The sequence below is a fragment of the Hakea prostrata genome, chromosome 7 (assembly GCF_041222555.1).
Source record: "Hakea prostrata isolate BN-2017 chromosome 7, UWA_Hpros_2, whole genome shotgun sequence".
Classification (NCBI taxonomy): domain Eukaryota; kingdom Viridiplantae; phylum Streptophyta; class Magnoliopsida; order Proteales; family Proteaceae; genus Hakea; species Hakea prostrata.
Window position 1 is genome coordinate 72,367,308 of NC_142606.1, and position 23,344 is coordinate 72,390,651.

Genomic DNA, 23,344 nt, shown 5'->3' on the forward strand with positions numbered 1-23,344 from the left:
CTCAACACAATCATCAGCCCAAGGCCAAAGAAAGAAATCCCAGATTTGAGATCCTGGAAACTCCCACTGCAGGGAAAATGGAACCCTAAACACAGGGTAAAAACGGAACCCTAAATGCAGGGTAGATGGAAACTCCCACCGCCATTGAAAACCCAATACTATGGGCGGGAGACAAGAGACAATAGCATTATGGAAAGAAAAACACAAGTGTAGTGATGTAGGGTTGGTTAAGTAGTAAAGATTCATACTCTCACCCTGCGGACGGCCGCCAATAAGCCCCCATGCCCCTATGGAGCCTCCGCCAACACTTTCCATGTATATCCGAGGAAGGTCCACCACTGAAGCAGTGGATCACGACCTCGGTCTCGTGATGAGGTGTTGGGCTCTCTCAAATTGAATCTCCAATGTGCTCAATCATGAATGAGATTTCAAGTATGTATAATCTCGAGTGGACTGCTAGCTAGAAGTGGGAAATTGTGCCTTTGTCCAACTACAACCATAGTGGCAACAATCTATTGCTCTCCGTTTGCATCAGAAGCTCGGGCACCACTATTTGGGCCCTTGCAACTCAATCCCTTTTGTCACGACATCGCATGACTCACTTATTGACATGGAAGGGGGAGAAACACAAGCTGCCATGGAAAGGGGAAAACTATGACTACATATTGACATGGAAAGAAAGGAACCAACTATTTCTTTTTTTTGGGTAGAAAAAGCTCACTCGATTAAGCAACAGGCGAAGGCAAGGCTGAGGAACAAAGCTCAATCAGCTAGGGAGTTGAGATAGGCCAAACAGTCACACCCGTAAGTAACTGGGCCTTTCGAGTTAGGAAGTCCGCTACATGATTGGCATTCTTAGGAATAAAAGAGAAAATACATTGTGAAAATAGAGTCTGAAGATGCAAAATGTCAAAAATGATGGGCTCTACAAATGAGGGCCTTGATCTTTGAGGATGATGGATCAACTCAATAAGCTCAAGGCAACTTCTTGTAGATCTTCACTCAAGCCACAAAGCATAGCTGTTTGGATAGCCATAGTGTCCCCTTGGATTACGGATGTGCCACTACAAGCTTCTGAAACATCATAGATTGTATTGCCCAAATGATTCCTTATAACCAGGCCCAAGCCCAAAACCTTTTTATCCTTAAAGCATATTGCATCACTATTTACTTTAAACCAACTTGGGCTGGGTTGTTGCCAAGGGGGCTCAACTTTTGATTGCATACTTTCTTTGCTAATGAGAAATCGGTAAAATATCGATATTTCAGCGATATATCGCGAATCAGTGACATTTTGTATTTTCGAAATTCGGCTCATGTTTTGATTCGCCTTTCACTGAAATGACCGAAATCAAAATTCGGTGAAAGATTGTTCTGTGGTTATAAGTACTTTTTCTTTCTTAGGCTTTATTGGAGCTTCGTACATGCAATAATGACTTACAATAGAAATCCTAAAAAGATTATCAATATCTAAATCATACATGCAATTAGAAGCATGCATACATGCCCAAGAAACTAAAGAGAAAAGTTAGAAGTGAAACTCTTACAACTCCACAAAGTCTTAATCCAAATCTACTGAAGCAAGTTGTGGTATCAACTTAGGGGATTTGGTCATCTTGGGCTTGGGTGGCCTTCCCCCATGGATCCTAGAAGAAACCTAAGGGTCTGTTTGGTTACATGAATCCAGAGATTTGAAATCTCTGGATTCACAATTGAGAGATTTATACCCATTGGTTGTGTGAATCCCTGGATTCAAAAAATCTAGATATTCACCTATTTACACTAAAAATTTGAATCTGTAGATTTATGGGTATGAGGTGAAATCCAGAGATTTCATCCCTACTATAAAAGCCTAAAACATTTGAACCATGACTCCATAAATGTTTTTTTAGGATGAATCTACACATTTCATTCCAAAGATTTAGGCACACCACACAGTTAATTTTATGAACCATGACTCCATAGATTTGAAATCTCTAGATTTTAAATTCTTCAGACTCAAGTAACTAAACAGGCCCTAAGGCATTGCAACGTCGTTAGGGTCTTTAGGCTTTGGCGGATGACCTCTTCATCTTTGATAGTGGAGCAAGATATCCAGGTGAAAAAGGCTTCAGGCTTCAACAATGATCATGGATAATCTTTAGAAGGGGAATTAGGTTGCATGTAACTGTTCTTAACCAAGATGACCTGACAACACTTTTGAAAATCTACATTGAATCAATCATGCTCACGTGGCATGAACCTAAAGCCTTGTGGTACCCTATCATGCGATCACAAATAAAAATCCACTATGTTCAGACCATAAAAGACGAATATGTGAGAAAAAAATATTCAATGATTTTCAAATAGCCTTCTAACAAATTTGCTTTTCACAATCACTCTTACATCCCATTTTTAAATTTATGAATTGAAAGGACCTCCATCATAGTTATCTTTGTGATTTTATTTTCATTCTAGCATTTGCAATCCTTGGGGACTAGCATACTACTAAATTGTCTAAAACTCTCGTAAACAATGGTTGTGCTTCTTGCACTTACTAAGCTATTTTGAAATTTAGAACTTAGATCACATACACTGTGGTAGAGTTAGAGGCAACTCTTGTAAACAATGGTTGCATATGCTTCCTACACTCACTAAGTTATTTTGAAATTTGAGAACTTAATTCATAAACACTGTTGTAGAGTCAGAGGTGGACCTACGTTGGGGCTGGGATGCCCCCATTTTTGAAAATTTTGATTAGTTTCTTTGAATTTTCCAGTTTTTTTTATCTTCGCATGTGTAAATATCAATATTTGGCCCTCTTGAATATTGGGAATAGTTGTTCTTGAATAGTTTTTCTCTTCGCATGAGTGCCTCTTTACTCTTTCCTCTTTTTCCCCCTATTTACTCTTCTCTCTCTACAAACGTGGGCTAAGGAAATTTTGAAAAAAAAATCTTCTCCATAATTAGGTATTCAAAATATCATTTCTAATTAGAAACTAACTCCTCAATCCCTATTTATGTTAGCCAAAATTGATAATATAATCAAGGGAATAAATAATTATGACAAGAATTTGGAAAGACACGTAAACAGAATTTGAACCGAAAAGAGAAGAATAAAGGAAAACCGTCGAGGCGCATCAGACGCTTTCCCTAAAACAGATTTGTCCACAGTATGCTTGAGGATTCAACGGACGTTTGTCTCCCAGGATACAACGACGAACAACAGAATACTTAGCACAAAGCAGACCGCTACGACGAACTTGTTAAGTGTATTTATTTTATCACCGGAACACCACAAAATAACAAGACTCTCAAAGAATTTTAGTAAGACTAAAAATAGAAAGAAGGAATAAACCCAAAACTTTCTTCTTGTCAGAAAGAAGAACTTCAATCAACCATTAACAAGAACACCAAAACACTATGAAGACTTTCAAAGCTCTTTAGTAAAATTCTTAAAACACAAGAAGAAAAACTCCAAAACAACAACCATCTTCATCAAGGGGGAACCCTTATTATAGAGGAGGTCTATGTCTCTTTAACTAGCTTGATAGATGAAAAGCCATAGTCACTTATTGTCAAACTTAATGAAATAAGTTATGGAAAATGAAAAGCTAGACTTTAATAAACAAGCTAGGAAATGAAAAGTTTCTTGGGAAATCAAAAGTCCCAAAACCCTCCATTAATCACAATAGGAAAATGAGAAGTTTGTTTGTTAGGAAATACAAGGTCTCATAACCTCCAATCATGAACTCTCCTTGGGAGATGAAACACCAAATAGTCCATAGATATTCCATGCACTTATTTCCACAAATTCTCCATAATGAATGACTTTCATTCACATTTACTCATGCCTAAAGAGCATATTCTAACAACTCTCTCCTCTTTTCTTCTTATTTATTCTCTTCTCTTTCTACAAATGTGGGTTAAGGAAAATTTAGAAAAAATTTGTTGTTTCTTTATTCCTTCTACAATTCATGTTATTTAATTTTATATTTGTGAATAACATATCTATAGTTAGTAAGGTAACGGCTACCATTAGTTTGCATTTCTTATCAATTTTTTATTTTTTTTTTTTTTTATCTAACTTTTAGGGTTGAAATCATATGCCTTTTTTATTATTATTATATTTTTTTTATTGGTATTGTTGTTTTAATTTATCTTATTATGTTAGGAAAAAGATATCATTATTAATAATTTATCAATTTTTTAAAAATATATGTAAGTTATGATAAAATAATTCAGAGGTGGGACCCCAGTGGATCCTACATTGACCCATATAATATGTATGGTAAAAAAACATTAGTGCTTCACCAATGGTGAGGTGATCTAGATTCTTATCTTTTGGCTCCCTCAATGTTGAATCTTGGTTCTGCCCCTCTGTAGAGTGTTGCATTGGTGCAAGGGCTTTTTTCTGTCTTTTTGGCATTTAGTTAAGACTTATTGGCTTATGTATTTGTTATTTATGGGTCTTTTGATCTTTTGCTGGCTTGGATAAGTATCTTTTAAATAGATTAGGGATTCATTCTCTTTATTCGTGGTTTTGAACATTCTCTGAGTTTCTCACTTTCCCTTGGTGGCTGGATAGAGTTCTTGAAACTTCTTTGGTTTTCTTCTCATTTGCATGGAGATTTGATGAAGCTTTCTAGGCTTCGTTGTATGAGGAAGAAGGTTGTTCATGGTGTTCGTTGCTTGTGGTAAAGAGAGCAACAGTTGGGTGATTGGGAGATGTTTTATTTCCTTGTTCTGCTGTGTTATTTATTTACCTATATTGAGAGTTAGAGAGGTAAGACTCTAGGGCTGTATCTTCTATTTGGTCTGTTAGTGCAATACCTGATGAGTCATAGTGCTCATCTTGATGTAGGCCTCGTAGACCGAACCAAGTAAAATCTAGGTTCTCTTGTGTGTTGTTTCTTGTTTATTGTCTGTATTCTGCTGCAAAATTGGGTACATGTTCTCGACATACACATTTATGCTCTATTGAGCTTTTCTAAAAAAGTTATAATATGGGATAATTACTGTTACCCCTGTAGTTTGATTTTATTACTAATAAAACCCTGTTCTTTACAAAATTACTACTGCCCTCTTTCTTATAACGGTGTTAAGTATCCGTTAAATTTGAATATGTAATGTCTAATTTGCCCTTCATTAAAATTAAGAAATCAAAAGACGATGCTACCCCATTTATAAAGACTAGATTAAATGCCAATTTTATCCTAAACTTCATTTATTTTGAATTAATGAAATGAGCAAAATCCAAATCCAATTTGGTTTTCCGCCTTCACTAAGCTTCATTTATTTTGAATTAAAGAAATGGGCAAAATCCAAATCCAATTTAGTTTCCCACATTCACTAAACTTCATTTATTTTGAAAATATTTTAGGTGATATTCATTTTCTAATTTGAGTTGAATTCGATTTTCCTTCCTCTTGATTTATATTTTAGTTTTATGCAATCATTTTTTCTATATTTGGTGATTTTTTTTAGAATAAAATGGATTATAGTTATTTTTTGATCCACAATTAATTAAAGGTACTATTGTAACTTAATAAAAGGATAAATAAGTAAAGAGATGAGTATAAAGGTATTTTGGAACTTTTGAGAAAATATAAAGATGCCACATCATTAGTAAACTAACGGAACTTAATGGTAGGAGGCAATAGTAATTATAGACAAAGTTGAAGGTTGGATCAATAATTTTAAAAAGTACAGGGAATACAATAATAATAAAATTAAAGTACAGGGGGCCAATAGTAATTATCTCTTATAATATTAATGTTTAAGCATTAAAAATAAACTCACTATATAAATTTCGATGATTTTCTGCAATGTTTCACTTTTTATCATTGAAAATTTCAATAGTACATTTCTTTTTCAAGTTCAAACAACATGAATCTAGTTTTACGAGAGAATTAATGAGAACTTAGTATAACAAATACTTTGTTTTGAGTTGTTATACCCATATACCATCATAAATATGTATGCCTTTTATCCAAACGAAAAAGAATGCATGCCTTTTTAATTCTATAAATTTTATTGTGCAACTTGTAGTGAAATTCATTTTTTTTTGTGGGTAGCCCAAGTGAATTAGATGCTTGCCACATCGTCAATTTTCATCTAATGTTTCAAAACAAAAGTACTAGGGTGAATATGTAAATATATTTTTTAATTATATTTAAAGGTTTAAAATTTACAAATTTGCAAAAGCAATCCCTATAAACATCAGTTTTGAGTATATTAATTAATGTAGGTATGACATTTGAAACTGATACCATACCATACAAATAAAAAATTGTTTTTAAAAATTACACAGTATCATTTTTTCAAACGATTTAATTTGGTATGATTTTATACAGTTTGGTATATTTTAGTACCAAAATGGAAACTAGAGGTGGGGATTGGTCGACTTCTAGGTACGGAGTTGGGGGAGGTCATCTCCACTAAAGAAGAGCACTCCTACCCGAAAGAGGGGATAAAAAAAGTAAAGTAAATCAAAAAGTAGAGGGAGGTCATCTCTTAGGCATGACTTCCAGGTACGGAGTTGGGGGAGGTCATCTCCACCAAAGAAAAGCAATCCTACCCAAAAGAGGGTAAAAAATAAAAGTAAAGTAAATAAAAAAGTAGAGGGAGGTCATCTCTTAGGCGTGTTGATAACATGCCAATGAACAGTTTTTGGTTTTCTTTCATTTTCAAAACGTTGAAAAAAACGTTGAAAAAAACCTAAAAACATTTGATAAAATGATCATTCTTTCATTTTTAAGAAACAAATTAGTCCAATTTTCTTGTCTGAGAAGGTTTTTTGCAAAACTACTTTGACTTGTTTCGTCGTTCTTAAAAATAAAAAAACACTTCAAAATCACGTGAAAGAAAGACATTCATCCCAAATTTCATTCTCCTTCCCGCCTTCATAATATATTTTTTTTAAATCTCCATCACCTCAAGTGTTCTCAGCATAGATTTTAACAAACGATCAAATTTGCACTCAAACCATCGTTCTTGATAAAAAAATGCTAGAAAACAATTCTCATAAAGAATAGTGTTCTCAGAAAAAACTATTACCAAACGCGCCCTTAAACTTTTAGTCATTACTTTATTTACTTTACTTTTACATAAAATAAACATTTACTGCATTATGCTTCTCACTAAGGATTTGTTCCCAACTCGGACCATAAATTAAATAAAATCAAATCACATGAGATCATGAGTACTAAGTTCAGATTTAAAGACATATTAAAGGAAATAAAAGGTAGCCCAGCTGGCCAAAGTTAATATTGTATCTGCTACATAAAAAGTGTAAATCGGTTGATTGGTCTGGTTTTTGGTCCTAACCCAAGACCAAATATTAACGTTGGTTGAGTTAGATTGAGACCGAGTTGGTCTGTGTATTTGGACCGGTTCAGACATGAAGGCTGAGAATAAAGCTTGTGGGAGTGAGTGCGTGACACTTACACTTAATATTGACTGAGCAACCTCCTATAAATAGACTTGTAAATGGATAGTCAAAATCCGCCTCCGAATTCGCATTCGTATTCGTTTAAGGGTATCCGTATCCGAAAATTTTCTTACCAGGAAAATATCGGTATCCGTCCGCTAAGTAGCCGGATTCGAATCGCTTTGAATAATTGCTTATCGGATCGGATAATATCCGGATAAATATTTATCCGGATAGAGAAAAGTATTCAACATTTTTTTTATTTGAAAATGGATGATAATTGGATTCAGATACCAAGTAACTCGGTAATCGGATAATCGGAAATCAGAAAATAGCCAGTTCATCGGATCGGATAATTATCGGATATCCGATAAAGTTTCGGATTCGGATTCCGATATTAGTGTATCGGACCAAAATCTGATCCGTTTACAGGTCTACCTATAAATAAGCAAAAGCTATGGAAGTGTTTATAAACCGGGAACCAGACCGGTATGGATTTGGAGCACTAGAGAAGTTAAACTTGATAATTCATATCTACCCAGAGAAGAGAAAGTTAGAAAGTTATATTGTTCCTGTCTGTCTCCTAATTTAATCCTTTTCAGTTTCAACTATCTTTTCAAGTCTATAATTGAGAAATCATCAGAACCGCCCCGCTTATTTTAGAAGGAAGCTGAAAATTCGGTTCCATTCCGAAACGGTCGTCAGTGCTAGAGAGGAGGGAGAAGAAAGCAACCAGAAGGAGATGTTTCGTTATGGATGTACAGATTTATAGAATATTGAGAGGTTTTGTTTGAACGCATATCCTTTTTTTTTTCATCAGAACTCGTCTCTGAACCCTTTCTCTCTCAAACTCGGGAGCCCGCTCTTTGCAACCTTCATAGTTCTGATGGCGGATTTTCGTCAGTTTTACCTTTGACGGAGCACCTCCATTGCCAAAACAGGTACCTCCCCCACCCCCAGATAGATCTTCTACGTTTACTCTTTCTTTCGTTTTAATTCTAATTCTTTTGGTTTTTCTGATGAACTGTATCTATACATTTTTCCTTTCTTTTGTTGTTAGATGCACTGGATCTATAGGTTCTTCTCATTTAAAGTAACCGTTTTCATGATTTTCCTTTCGTCTTATGGTTTGATTTCTTCTCGTTCACGTATTTCTGGTGAAACTGCATAGAATTAGAGTAACTTCAGCCGAAAGTTTCTTTGGATCTGAAGAATTTCGCTGAATCATAACTGAAGTAGCATCAAAGAATGTAGCTTCTGAATCTCTCATGGCCATTTTTGTGGTTACTTGTTGACGATTCACATCATGGTTACTCATTAAAGATTCTAAATCTTGTCTAAATAAAACCCTATAATCCAGGGAAAGGAAAAAAAAAGAAAGGTGAAGACGATTTGATCCTATATTTTGTAGATATATAGTATGGTTTTCCTTCACCCTTTGGTTAACTGGCATGGTGGTTCTGGTCGGAGAATCTTTAAAAGCTATATTGGATTCCCATCAACTCCATTGTCTTTTTAACCTTAGACGATGTAATTTGATTAATATAATGTAATCTCACATCTGGGTTAGAAGTTAGAACACATATTTAATTAATATGTTATGTTGTTGTCGATTTTTTTTTTCTGATGCATACATATTTTCTATATGCATTTGCACGTTACTGCATGTCTCTCATTAACCTTCAGTTAATCCTGTTTTAAAAATATTTGAATAATTCTGACATATCTGATGGGAATCTCCTTGGCATGGGATTGAAAGCCCCAAGTCGCATTGTGGTGATAGAAAAGAAAGAAGAAAAAAAAATTTACAAGGTTCTTCACCATGGATGATGAGGAGGGAGGAAAGGTGAATGGAATCCGGCAAATGGTTCGACTGAGAGAATTGCTGCAGAAGTGGCAGTCCATGACCATAACGGAGAAGGAGAACAATAGCAACAACAACATCAACAACAGCCCTTCCTCGCCAGAAGACAGTAGTGGTCATGGAGGAATCTCACCGGCAATAAACAGGAGGCTCAAGAACTCATATGTGTTGTGTGATTCAGATGAGGAGAACTGGAACAGCCCAGAACCACCACCTGATGTTCCCAAAGGATATTTGGCAGTCTATGTTGGACCAGAGCTACGAAGGTTCATCATTCCCACTAGCTATCTCAGCCTCCCAATCTTCAAGTTGTTATTGGAGAAAGCTGAGGAGGAATTTGGGTTTGATCACAAAGGCGGGCTCACCATTCCTTGCGAGATCGAGACCTTTAAGTTCCTCTTGCAGTTCATGGAGAACAACCACAAGGATCACCAGGATCATTCTGATGCCCATGCTGGTAATAAATTAATATACCTTATTCATCACTTCCCAGTAACCACTCAGAATGAATGATTATTTTATGCTTGACTGAACTTAAATCTATTGCCCATTTTGCAGAAGGACAATCATCATCCGTAGAGGAATAAATGAAACCTTAGCATGCATGGATTTGTATAGAATTAAAAAGAAGAAAAAGAAGAAGAAGAAGAAGAAGAAGAAGAAAATAATCAAATTGGAGGGTTTTGGTGGTGTAAAGTAAGTTCTCCATTTAAGTATTAAGTGAGAAGAACGGAGAGCAGCAGGGTCAGGGGCATGTAGACAGGATTTCGTCACACAATTTGGTGCTAGAAAACTCTCTATACGGGGGAAGCAGTAGCATCAGTGAAGAAATTATTATTCACTGATTGTGAATTATGATATATTCATTGTGGTTTGATTGATTCTTGTAATTTGATGTTCACTTCAATGGAGATCAATCTATATATGTTTTGATTGAAAGATCAGCTGTGTTCACAATTTTGTACATGGTTAATGTAGTCAGTTTAAGCGGCTTGTCTTGCCATACATGCGTTGTGTGTCAAATTATTTGAATTGTTTAGCAATTATATATTATAGATCATGTATTCAATTTTAGTCCCTCACTCCCTTTCTTAGGGTAAATCCTGCCTGGTGCAATCATGACTTCCATGTTTTATGATTTCTATCTAGAATTTTCTTTAGTTGCTTTGTGAGCCCATCTTGAGCCCGAACAGAGGGGCTGAGCTGGACAACCTAAAGGGTGAGTATGTTATGTTGGGCTGGCCCATAAGCCTCAGTCTAAGCCCAATCCAGCCCAATGCAAGGAAGAATACTACAATTTTTTTTTTCTTCTTTCTGGTAATAGGTAGACACTAAGATGAAGTTTTCTTAAGACACTTAATTAAGCAGCATTACAAATTCGGAAATCTAAAAACATACAGCTAATTCATCATATAATAACACCCTGCTCTCATATTTTTTGTTAGTTTTTTCTCTGGACTCTCTTGCCTTTTGTGTTTTTGGTCATGTAAGTCTCTTTAGATACATTAATCATCTCTTTTGTAGTTTCAGAACCGACGCATTTTGGTGCACTTAGCAACAAGTAATTTTTTGAGTTTGACTGCTCAGAACTGGTTGGTGCATGAGTGCTAAGAAAAATCCTCTACTTTCTACCCTATTTCTCTCGTTGTAGTTTTTATTTTATTACTAGAAACTACAAAGTGGATATTTTAGCCCGGGTTTGATTGCATATACAAACATTTGGCCATACTAGTTGGAAGAAGTGTATATTTCGCATATGGAAACAGGGTTTTGTGTTTTTTGATAAAAGAATCTATTTACTCGAGCGTAGGGATCTGACTAAGGTTGATGAGCGTGTATCTTGAATATTCAATGGGCAGAAAGGTCATTGTGACTTCAATGTTGAATCCTGACTCTGTCCCTGTGCATCTGACAAAAACCCTTCCCTGACACAGTTCCACTCCATCATCTCTAATGGAACCAAGTGATCCGATCATGTTGTGATAGGCTTCACAAGGGCTTGCTTCCCTCTTGCCATACATTCACACAGCCATAACATGTGATGCTTGTGTCTTGCCCCCCTCTCTCCTCTCTCTAGATCAGATCTCGATGTAAGCCATTATTTTGCCACTGAATCGAATGGGGTCTGATCTCTCCTTCACACGTTGTCTTATTCATTCTCATGTTGTGAACTGGAGAAGGCATGCACGACTCATCTGCTGCTTATCTGACGACATTGATTCCCAGCAACCAAATTAAGCAAAGCTCGTTTGCCACTGTGGACCCTGAATGGTTGTCCCGGTGCAATGTAGCCCCCACATCCCATGTCAGCTGATATTGAGATTCATCAGCTTCTAGTCAAACTTTGATCAGTTCACATCGTCATCGTGAGCTCTCTCTCTCTCTGTCTCTCTGTGTCTCTGTGGATCGCTACATACATAAAGATACAACAAACAGACAGATCATCACCAGATAACGTAACCTTGTTGTCTTCCCCTGCCCACAGAATGCGTATGCGTTCAGTGGGTAGCTACAAACACCACTCCATCGCCACGCTTTCCTCATGCCTGCCTTGGCTGCCTACCTTCCTTGGTGATTTACGCTCGCCAAATCACTTGCAAAATGTACATCTAGTGCTAGTTCAGATGCATGGTACGTACGTGTATAGTTTATATATAGATGCATGATAAGTTACTTAAGGCGCTTTGTTACAGTTCAGATTTCGTCATCGTGAGATTTCAAATCTACTGATTCTCGTGTCTCTGTGGAGTTATAATTTATAAAATTAGATGTTTGATTATGGAATGAAATCAGTGGATTCATCCTCAAAAACTATTTGATCGACGTGATTTTTGTGAATGTGCAAATGTATAGCTTTTTTGAAATCCTCGGATCTCCACCCTTACCCCATACATCCTTGATTCCACGTTTTTAGTGTTAACGGTGCCAATCTCTAGATTTCATGAATATGGAGATTTGTGCAGCCAGACGGCATAATTCTCAACGTGTATGAACCGAGATTTCAAATCTCAGATTCATGAATAAGTTACCTTACTCCATCTTTGTTGCCTTTCAGAGTTTAATCAGATTACTTTTTCACTGTTGCTTTAGTAGAGGTAGAGCCAAGATATTTGAAAATTTGGTTGACCCACTGTGTGGTCGAGGGATGTTTAGACCCAATGGTCAAACAAAAAAGATGTGGTTTTGTCATTTCTAACTTTTCTTAGGATCATAGTTTGGAGCATAGGTAGTATACTGCATGTACTGTTTGAAGTTCAGGACCCTCTCTTCTTCTTTACTTTGAGATCAAAGGATGACGTGTTAGGGAAGTATTTGGCTTTCAGGAGTTTCATCGATATAGATTCTCGGGTTATTGATCATCTTCCAATCTTATTTGAGCAATAAAGCGTAGTTTATATTATCCATTCTTTTGAAGTCCAAACATCCTTCTTCTTCCAGTTTGCAGCATTTATCCCACGAGATGAGAGTTAACGGGTTGATTTCTGTAGATTTTCTAAGCCAAAATCTTTGACATATCGAGTCCAATTTTCTGCAGAAGATTTTGGAGAATCGTAGACATTGCATGTGATAGAATGGTTTTGGTTGAAGTACAACTTTCATCAGTACAGTACTTCCTACATATGATAGGTGTATGTAACGTAAAACAAAAGAAAGGAAACCCTTACACCACACCATGTCCCCACCATCATCCAATAACACACCAAAAATCCAGCTCAAGGTCTTTTTTTGCACTATAAATGTTTTGAAGCAGCACTCCTCTCCTACAGCTCACATTACTTGTTTCCTATCAAAAATCTATCCAAATCAGACCAAAAGATGATGTACCACTCTCACATCACGCATACTTAATTTAAAAATAGAATAAAATTCACATCCTTCCACTGTCACATCATTTCTAATCTTATTCATAATCTCTATAATACAGCATGCTTTTTTATATATATAAAGAAGTGTATTTCTAACATCATCCCTTTTATAGTGTTTCTATCTTTATTCTTTTATTCTATTTTTTTTCATATTTTTTCCTTTTTTAAGATATGATTTATACATTGTCCATGCAACTAATCGGGCACTAAAATTATACAAAAAGATGAGAATTTTAAGCAGGATTTGAATGATTGATATTGGCTATCCAATAAAGAAATGGTTATGTTTCGACATCTGATGATTGAACTTGGTAGGTAAGCTTTTCTTTTCTTTTTTTTCTTTTGTCTTCCACTAGTATTGGTTCCCCTATTGACCAAATTTAAGAAACTCAAAATTACTTACCTGTGACTTAATTTAATAGTTGATATGGTCGTATACCACTCCTTCAACCACCACCCATTAAAAATAAATAGGCAAAACCATAGAAGAAAAAGAAAAAGAATAGGAATCTTTACCTACCCAATCATTGGCTGAGTATTAAACTTGAAAGGGAGAAGAATAAGGAACAGAACCCAAATCATTCAATTCACATAAACAAAGTTGATTAGTAAGGAATTTGTATCTTATTAAGCTTCAGCAACACCTGCTCCAGCTCTCTCTCGCCCTGTTTTGCTTTAAAAAAGATATATATGGACCCCAAATTAACCTTCTAACACTCCTAATTACGTTAAGGTGTTTCTCCAACTGGCAAACTCTATTACTTCCTACCTACCCAGCTACCCCCAATAAAATCGACTTCACTTCACAGCCTAAAGCAGGGATGGATAAACGAATTGACAAATCATATCATATACAACATTTGATGTGTAAGCTCTATTCATTGATAATGAAGGAAAACATTCCCTTCAATTAATTAAGACATGCTGTGTATCTCTTAAGTGAAAAACAAAACCATATAAAATGGTGGGAGACAATCAATCCGGGCAAGTACTTGAGGATGCCCAACTCCAATTAATCATATGATTATGTTGGACAAGTAACCCTACAATTCAAGATGTGTACCATATTAAAGAAAATTAACAACAATGAAAAATGAAGGAGACGAGAGATTTGATGATGAAAGTTTTAGTCTTAACAATACCTAGGTCTCCGGGGTTCAAATACAAACCCAAATGCACTATAAAAGCCTTATAATCTTAGGAAAAATAAGTGTACAAATCATTAATCTCACACTAGAGATACTAAAAAGCACACCATTACCACAAGATTATAAGCACAGACCAAGAAATTACATCACAGTGAAGAGACGAAGAAGACAAAGAAAACCCTAGTACAAAGACCAAAATCACTAATTGCTCATTGCAAAATTAAACCAAGACAACAACATATTGACCCAAAATGGTTCAGCACAAATAAAAAGGCATCGGTTCAATATCACCATGGGATTTTGCTGAACCGTTAAGCGTGATTTTAAGCCGTTGGATCATGCATCTCGGTTGACATCCCACTTAATGGTTCAGCTCATTAATGGAGTTGAACCCAAGCAAAATCAATCCTTTAGAATCAAATATCATTGTCTCCTGCAGAGGAATTTACAGATTAGCTCCTCACAGGTTATATTTTGAAAATGACATCTCATGAGTATTGATCAGTTAAAAAAATGTTATGAATTGTCAAATCCTCATAGCATCGAATATTACTATTTGATTTAGATTTGGAATTAATTACATTCATGGTTATCCATATATCATTGAATATTAATTGCAAATTTGCTCTATTTCCTTCCATGGATGATATGATGAAAAAAGGAGACCAAATGGTAGTTAGGATAAGTCCTCATCGAATTGAGCTGTATGGGTCTTCTTCCTTCCTTCAAATATGAGCTGTATGAGTTGCACTTCTGAGATGAAAGACACCACCTACCTCATCTCTGATCATGAAAAGGAAATCCTAAGTTGATCTCTATAGTACTCAAAGTCATACTCTGGGGATTGATTGTATAACAAGAAAATGATTAATTGGAGAAAGATACACTAATAAAGAGAATTACAGAATCCATCAAGATCAGGATTCAAGATTGAAACACATACTTCTAATTCTCTAAAAATGGGTTAAAACATAATCCTCAGCAACACTTCACACTTGATGGAAATTGAATTCATGACTTCGTTTTCTTTCTTCTTCTAATTCCTTGGAGAAAGAAAACCAATAAGAACAAAGGAAATTAAATTTACAATGAAAATCATACTCGATCTCCTTGCGGCGACTCAGTAGTAGGGTGAGTGAATAGAACAGAATTAGAATCCTTCATGAGCAAGCGTAGAAGTCGACCAGTTCGTCTAAAGACTCCTGCTGTGGCTCTGCGTTCTTTAGCATCCAGAGCATGTGTTCGAACAACACCACTTCGCATCCGACAGTCATGGAGTCTGACCCGTCGGATTTCTCCAGAAGCTCGCGAAATAGAGGATGCTCAATGACGTTGGAGCTGATGACGTACCGCCGGCGAGACTTTCCGACGTAAACTTCCTGATATCCTACCGGAACGTTTTCTCCTCCTCCTCCTCTTGGGGTGGAGTCTTCTTCGGCGGCGATGGAATTGTCGCTGTTGCTTCGCCCAACTGACTTGTTCATTGACTGCAATCTCTTCAACACCGACTTCAGCTTCGTTAGTTTACCGCCTCTAGCCATTTCTCTTCTCTACCTTGGAGACGACGATAGAGAGAAAGAGATAACAGATGAAGAAGAAACTTAGAGAGGAGGGTTTTGGGGTAATGGTTGAAGTGAGAAAGAACGAGGAAGGTTCTTGTACATATATATATTATGGAGATAAACAACGACCAGAAAACGAAGCGCGAAAAAAGTTAGTTTATTTTGGAGGCGAGCGGCAAGATGTGGGGTCCACTGTTTCATAGCAGCGAGGACCTTTGTTGGCGGCCAAAGCTTGCCTGCTGACCCAAGGATGAGCCTTTTAGTAATTGCACAACAGCACTGAGCTGCATGCGGTGAGGATAGATTGAGTGATCGAGGTCGAAATCTTGACCACTCATTTTTTATATTTTTTCTTTTCCAACTATATTGAAAAAATATATAAAAAATGAGTGGTCAAGATTTCGACCTCAGTTCAATCGTGACCATGCGCAACTCAGTGCTGCACATTGAAGTTGAACCACTCTCAAAATGTACAGACTGCGTTGAACCCTGCACACTTGGGTTTTCAAATTCTCGTTCCCCCCCCCCCAAAAAAAGAACCAGCTTTCACCAAAAATAGAACAAATAAAATAAACCAATGAATAAGTGTAACATAAAATTTTACTCCTAATAAAAATATAGTAATTTAAAAATATAATGTATCATAGAGGGGCTATCTTCGTATATTTAGTTCTCCTAAACTTTTCAGGTGCAGAATCCAAAATATTTCAGTCTAATGGAACTCAAAAATATTGATAATACAATCTACTATGGGAAGAAAAATTAAATAGTACAATTCTCACCAAAAGAAAAAGATAAAAAGTAAAATCATCTTAGATAAATAGATTCTCTCTTCACCCAAATGGGGGGGGGGGGGGAATGAACCAAATGAATTTACAAAAGTACAAGAAAAATTTAGTCTTGGCTCAAATTTGATAATCAATCCATATTTATAGACTTAAAGAAAAGATGAAAATAAAAATCAATTGAAGCCACGGAAATGGGGGGAGGGGGAATAATTTATAGGTTTGGTACAAGTACAGCCTTTTAAAGTTCTTTTTTTGGTCAAAAACCTTTTAAAGTTCACCAACCAAGACCTCCGAGTATTGATTGTTGGCTCTTTTTAAATAAATAAATAAATAAATCTTTTAGAGTAATTGAACTTAGTAGAAAATTAATATATCAATAAACACAGGCAATATTTGAACCAAAAAAAATAATAATAATAATAAACACAGGCAATAATATTAAAGCCTTGAATTACAATAGGCTATAGAATCCTAATGCAAATATTTTTTCCCTCTACCATATATTGGTTTTCAAAAAAAGGTTGAATGGAGAGTTATAACTAAACTTTTCCAGTTTGGGGTTTTGATAACCATTGGTGGGCTCTTGTCAAAACTTTGATATCATCAGTTTCGTTTTCTGTAAAACTTAATGATAGTCCCTACCTATGATTCACTCAATATAAAGGGCTAAGGCAGGGATGCCTCCTGAGCTCGTATCTCCTTCCTATCATATAATAAAAGTTCTATCTAGAATTCTCACTAAATATGGAGAATTTAATCTCTTCAAAGGTATCTAAAATACTAAAAATACTTCGAAAATCTCACATATTTTTTTTGTAGATGACATCATTCTCTTTTGCAGAGCGAAAAATGAAGATATATTAGCACTACAAGCTGTCATTGACATCTTCTCTGATATTACAAGACAATAAATTAACTTTGAAAAGAATAATGTCTTTTTTCTCTAGAAATGTGGATCACGCAAACAAATGAGCAATTTTGTTAGTGCTAAGAATTAAAGAAATGAAGAAGAATGCTATTTACCTAGGAACTCAACTATTCCATGGAAGTGTTAAAACAAAAAACTTTGATCATCTCCTAGCAAAAATGGGGAACAAAACGGCAACTTGGAAAGCCTCATTTCTATCCTATGCAGTGAGGGAAGTGCTCTTGAAATCGGTACTCCAATCCCAATCTTTTTGTCTAATGCAGTGTTTTCGCTTTCCCAAAACTGTATGTAGGAAACTAGATGCAGTATGTCAACGATTCTGGTTGGAAAAAACAAACAAGGTGAAACAATTGACATTCATCTTTTGGGAACAATGCTACAAATCTAAATAGCAAGGAGGACTAGGATTTAAAAGAATGGAGCGAATTAACTGTGCTTTGTTTCTCAAACAAGGTTGAAGACTCCTCAATAACCCAAACTCACTCTGGAGAAAAATTCTCAAAGCAAGATACTTTCCAACTCAACACTATTTGATCCAAAGACAAAAAGAAATATGAATCATGGATATGGAATAGCATTACTAGAATTTTTCCTCTGAATTAAACAATTCAAAAATAATACTACAACCTACTTGTTTCAAATGTCTAAACTCATCTAATGACTTTGGAAACTCACCAATACTTAGGTGAGCAGTGTATCTAATGAACTAGACGGAGACAAATGGAGCGTATGACTCTTGTGGAATGGAATCATTCAGGAATAAGCACATGGAGAGCACTAGCAAGAAACCTTTTGAATGAAATACTACAGACCACTTGGACTATGATACGAAGGGCCCAACTGAAGAAAGTACAACTACAGTACCTCTGGTGTGATAACACACAACAAAATATCTAATCATAGGTAGAGAGATAAGCCACTTATCTCCTACCCTTTATCCTATGTTGGCAACGATACTACCGAGTTCATCCAAGTAAAAAGTTTGTAATCTAAGACACGATGCAACCAAAGAATGGCTACTTAGCTTAACAAATGAACATGTAGGATTTGCTTTATGATGGATGTAGTTTCAACTCTTAACTTAGAATATAAATTTAAAAAAAAAAATACTTTACTTTATTTTTGGTGAATGGTGTCACATTAAAACATACAAAACCCAAAACAAATTACTAGAACAAGAAAGGAAAAGCACTTTTGATTCAAATAAAATACGCTAGGTTATCCAATAGCACCACCCAGGGGTGGACTTACATTGGGGTCGAGGGGCCATGGCCCATCCCCCCCCCCCCCCCCCCCTCAATATTGAGAACAATTTTAAAAAGTAAAGTAATGGGTATAAATGTCATTCCTAATTAAAAACTAACTACTCAATCCCTCTCTGTTCTCTCCTCTTTTATTCCTGTCTATTCTCTTCCATTTCTATAAGCATGGATAAAGAAAATTTTGGAAAAAAATATTCTCTACAATTAGATACTCTTTCTCTTTCTCAATTTATTTATATTTTTTCATTTTTTTTTTGTTTTTTTATTTAATTTTACATTCTCTATTTCTTTCTTTTGCAATTTTTGTTGTTTGATTTTATATTGTGAATAAAATGTATATAGTTAGTAAGGTAACTAACTACCATTGGTTTGCATCTCCTAAAAAAAATATAAAAAAATGGTTTGCATCTCCTATCAAAGAAAATTTTGGTTGCATCCAATTTTTTAGGGTTGAAATCATGTGTGTGTGTGTGTTTTTTTTTTTTTTTAATTTACTTATATTTTTGTTAGAAAAAAATATCATATTAATAATTTACCCTTTTTTTTAAATGTGTGGGCCCCACAAAATATATGTGGGCTTATGCTTGAATATAATAAAATAATTTAAAGGTGAGACCGCAATGGGTCTTATAAGGGCCGACACAATATGTATGCGTAAAAACATTAGTGTTTCCTAACAGAAAGATTATCTGGACTTTCATTCTTCGGCCTCTCCTAATATTGAATTCTGGTTCTACCATTGGCTTCACCCATAACAAATAAAGTTCAAATAAAATACACTAAGTTACCCAGTAGCTCCACCCACAACAAATAACAAAATCAATCAAAAGAATAAAGAAAAGAAAAGGACTGACCAACCCCCTTAATTTAGGATCGGGATCATTTTCCCATTAGGAGCACTTTGTGCTCCCCAACGGCTTCCCAACCACAAAAACACAGTGGGGCCCATGGGTGAAAAAAATAAAAATTTTGTATTCAAAAAGTGTTTTTCACTGTGGGCCCCACTGTTTTTGTGGTCGGGAAGCCGTTGGAGAGCACAACGTCGGGGATCTGATCCGGACTCCTTAACTTAAGCATCTAGTTGTATCACGTAATAGAAATGATGTGATTGTTAATAAATTCCTATGTATTCATATATAATATTGTATGCATCCATTAAATGGTAGGAAATGTCATCCAGTGAATTTTGTTTTTCATATTCGTTATATGGTAAAGTATCTCAAGAAGAAGAAGAAAAAAAAGGAATTGCAACATTTAAATACCATTTAATTTCCCATGTACATTATTATGCATATCTTCAAGACGTCCACTCCAATTTGTATAAAACAGTTGATTGAAAATGTTTTGAACATTTAGAAAGAAAATTTTAATTTTGAAAGACATCAAATAAATTGTTTTATGAAAAAATTATGTGTTAATACAGTTTAATGACATCACTAAAAAAAAAAATAATAATAATTTATGATGCCTAGGATAAGCGACTAAAAAAAAAAGCTGACTTTTTAATTAATCAGTTTGTTTAACCTAACTATTCTTCAATCTATGAATATTTTAACACTTTTTGCTTCTAAAAAGATTCTTGAAAGGCTAACTAACTAATTTCATCAATTTCAAATGCCATTTGTAAGGTAATGGTAAGGTATTGCGCAAATTTTATATTAAAAATTGAGATAATAATATAATTAAGAATTTCCAATAAAAAAAATGAGAACCTAATCTGTTGGGAATAAAAAAAATTATATAAAAACGTCCACAATACAAGAAAAGTCTTGATAGTACTACTACTTTTATTTATCTAAATGATTCAATATTATTGGAATAAAAGAAGTAAAACATTTCATTCAATATGATGATAAAGAAATGTGATATAGTTTTCAAATAGTATATAAATTTAAACTAATCCCAATGTTTGATATACAGTGCAAAGAAATCGTTTCAAATTCATTTATTTGCATTTTTAAAAACAATTCTTGGTACGTCCTAGTATAGAAATAGTACCATGTAAAAAATATCTGTCATTGTTAGCAAAAGATTATAGCATGTCAGTAGAGCTAAATGTTATAATAGTAGATATGTTTATAATACAATGGTGGCAACCACTTATGTAGAGATAGTAAATCCATGGAGGTCTTGGATTGGAACATCCGTTCCTACAACACCTTCCCCCTCCCTTGGTCTGTGAGCCCCCAATCGGGATAGGGATAAAAGAAATTTCAACAAATCAATTTCAATACAGACCCTCGTGAACTTCCCCCATTGTGCCCGCTCTGTATTGTAGTCCACCTTTAATACCCTTCCAACTCTACTTCCTAACTTCATCAAGAAGCAAGTGTCGAAGTATTCAATGAAGATCCCTAGGAAAGGAACCCATACCACAAACTTGCTTAAATCAACCATCTCATGGTCAAAGTTTGGCTCCCACCATCTCAACGAAATGTAGTGATCAACTTTGATACAAGGTCATTCCGTCAACACTCGCTCAAAATCTTCATGAACTCCAAAGTGAGCAATGTAGAAATTGTATCCAATATCTATCAGATCCATGGTCCCTCTTGGCCTCCAAAGACAATTTAGTCGTTTGGACAAAAGGGTGTAACTCAAAGTCTTTCCCTCGAGCTTGATAATCAGGGATCACCGGCCTCCAGGGCCTTCTCAACCTCTCCATTTCCTCCTTCGACAAAGGAATAGAGGGGAAAAATTGGTTCTCCTCCCGCCTTTCCTCCCCTCCATTCTCATTTTCTTTGTCAAAATCCTCTTCTGAAGTATATTCTTTTGAAGAAGCACCTTTGTACAACATACCATCACTTCCCACCACCCCATCATCTTCCTCCGGTAGTCTATTGAGAAACTCCCTCTTTGTACCATGCATAAGCATATTTGCATATGCGTAAAGGGAACCCCCCCCCCCCCCCCCCCCCCCCCCCCCCCCCCCCCCCCCTTGCGGGGGGGCGGGGGGGCGCGCCCCCCCCCCCCCCGCGGGCCGGCCCCCCCCCCCCCCCCCCCCCCCCCGCCCCCCCCAATAACAACACCCCCCCCGCCGGCCCTGGGCCAACACCATAGAAGGGGAAGACAATTTTTTTACAACATATGTCACAACAACAACCAACAAGGCAGACCCCCCCAATGCATAAGCATATTTGCATATGACTGATTCAAAGGAGAACCTTCTTCCACCTCACATCCTCCCGTACCACCCTGCTTCACTTTCTTGGTGCTTCGTTGTCGCTGGTCATCCTCCTCTACAGAGATTTCAGGGTCTGCATCTTCTCCCCTACCGACGTTCACCATAGCTCTTCAATATTTAAAAGAACATAATAGATTTTAGGTCTACAATGTATTCTAAACCTTGTGCGCTGGAGGTCGCGGGTTCGAATCAGCCTCTCTGCAAAAAAAGTAGGGGTAAGGCTGCCTAGAAAGTCCCTTCCCCAGACCCCACAGGGTTGTTTGTGGAGCCTCCTCTCAGACGTCGATGGTACGCCCTTTGAATGTATTCTAAACCTTGATTAATATTCCCCCCCCCCCAATTTTCTTCTTTTCCTAAAAAATAATCTCCCCAACAGATAAGGTTCTCATTATTAAAAAACAAACAAACACAGCCGAATAAGTCATTAGGATAATTTATTTGAGAGTTGTAGAAATGTATACCATACTATCAACCCTTCGTAATTTGTGGCTCTTTTGGTGCCATGATTTAAGGTTAATCATAAAAATATTCATTTATCAACTCCATAAATGTTCACATTTTGTTGTCCTAAATTATAAGGCACCTACCTACCTATACTCATTAGAAAAATACAGTATGCTGGACTTTTGGTCCTTCTGATCATTGGATTTCTGATGATAAAAAAGAAATATACAGTATGAAACCATAGAAAGAGATTCTCTATTTCAGTATCAACTATTAATTAAATCAAGTAATAATCATTACAACGCAGCATGAAGACGAAGGAAAACATTATCCATTTAAATGACCAAGGACAAATGAAGTTTATAAGTAGCTCTCAAGATTCTATCATGTCTTGATCTAATCATTTGGATGCAATTCTTATGAAACCCAGCTTCTTATTTTAGAAGAAAAACAGTTTCTGGGCCTCAATAATTGAACCTATATATGTTTAGGAAGGTAATGCTATTCGATTCTCTTTCAGGAACACAATCCAATCCACTAATCAAAACCTGATAATAAAATGTTATGCTGGGATCTCTCTTTCTCTCTCTGGATCAGTAGTTGAATACTGTTAAGATTTTGAAAGCTTCTGAGCCATGTTCTTAGGATCATTGTCAGGATTTAGGGCTAATCTTATTCCTACCAGCAGCAGCAGATCGACATAATTAATGAAGATATTAGTCTAACGCTTTGTTAGTATTTACAAGTTTTGCTGATTCCAGAAAAATGCTTTACAAGCTGAATAGATGGATCCAAGTATATATTATTATTTTCATATAAAAGTAAGTTGCTAAGAAGATTAGGATTATATGAACAGTTAATTTCGATAAAATTCTGATCTCAGGTAG

At 35.9% G+C, this 23,344-nt stretch overlaps 1 protein-coding gene and 1 pseudogene across 1 annotated transcript; one reads left to right on the forward strand and one right to left on the reverse strand.

Moving 5' to 3' along the window:
* Nucleotides 1-8,006: 8,006 nt before the first annotated feature.
* Nucleotides 8,007-10,345, forward strand: LOC149012002 (uncharacterized). Its single transcript, XM_089163491.1, has 3 exons — nt 8,007-8,352; nt 9,171-9,732; nt 9,834-10,345. Exons 2-3 carry the CDS (start codon nt 9,234-9,236, stop codon nt 9,860-9,862), a joined length of 528 nt encoding a protein of 175 aa, XP_089019617.1. The 5' UTR covers nt 8,007-8,352; nt 9,171-9,233; the 3' UTR covers nt 9,863-10,345.
* Nucleotides 10,346-15,112: 4,767 nt separating this feature from the next.
* On the reverse strand, nt 15,113-15,910 carry LOC149012003 (auxin-responsive protein SAUR76 pseudogene; annotated as a pseudogene).
* Between the last annotated feature and the right edge of the window lie 7,434 nt (nt 15,911-23,344).

Bases quoted from the DNA above. Each gene is read 5' to 3' on its own strand.
- LOC149012002 (XM_089163491.1), top strand. From the start codon at position 9,234: ATGGATGATGAGGAGGGAGGAAAGGTGAATGGAATCCGGCAAATGGTT. The intron at 9,733-9,833 runs GTAATAAATTAA...CCCATTTTGCAG, and splicing joins TCATTCTGATGCCCATGCTG to AAGGACAATCATCATCCGTA.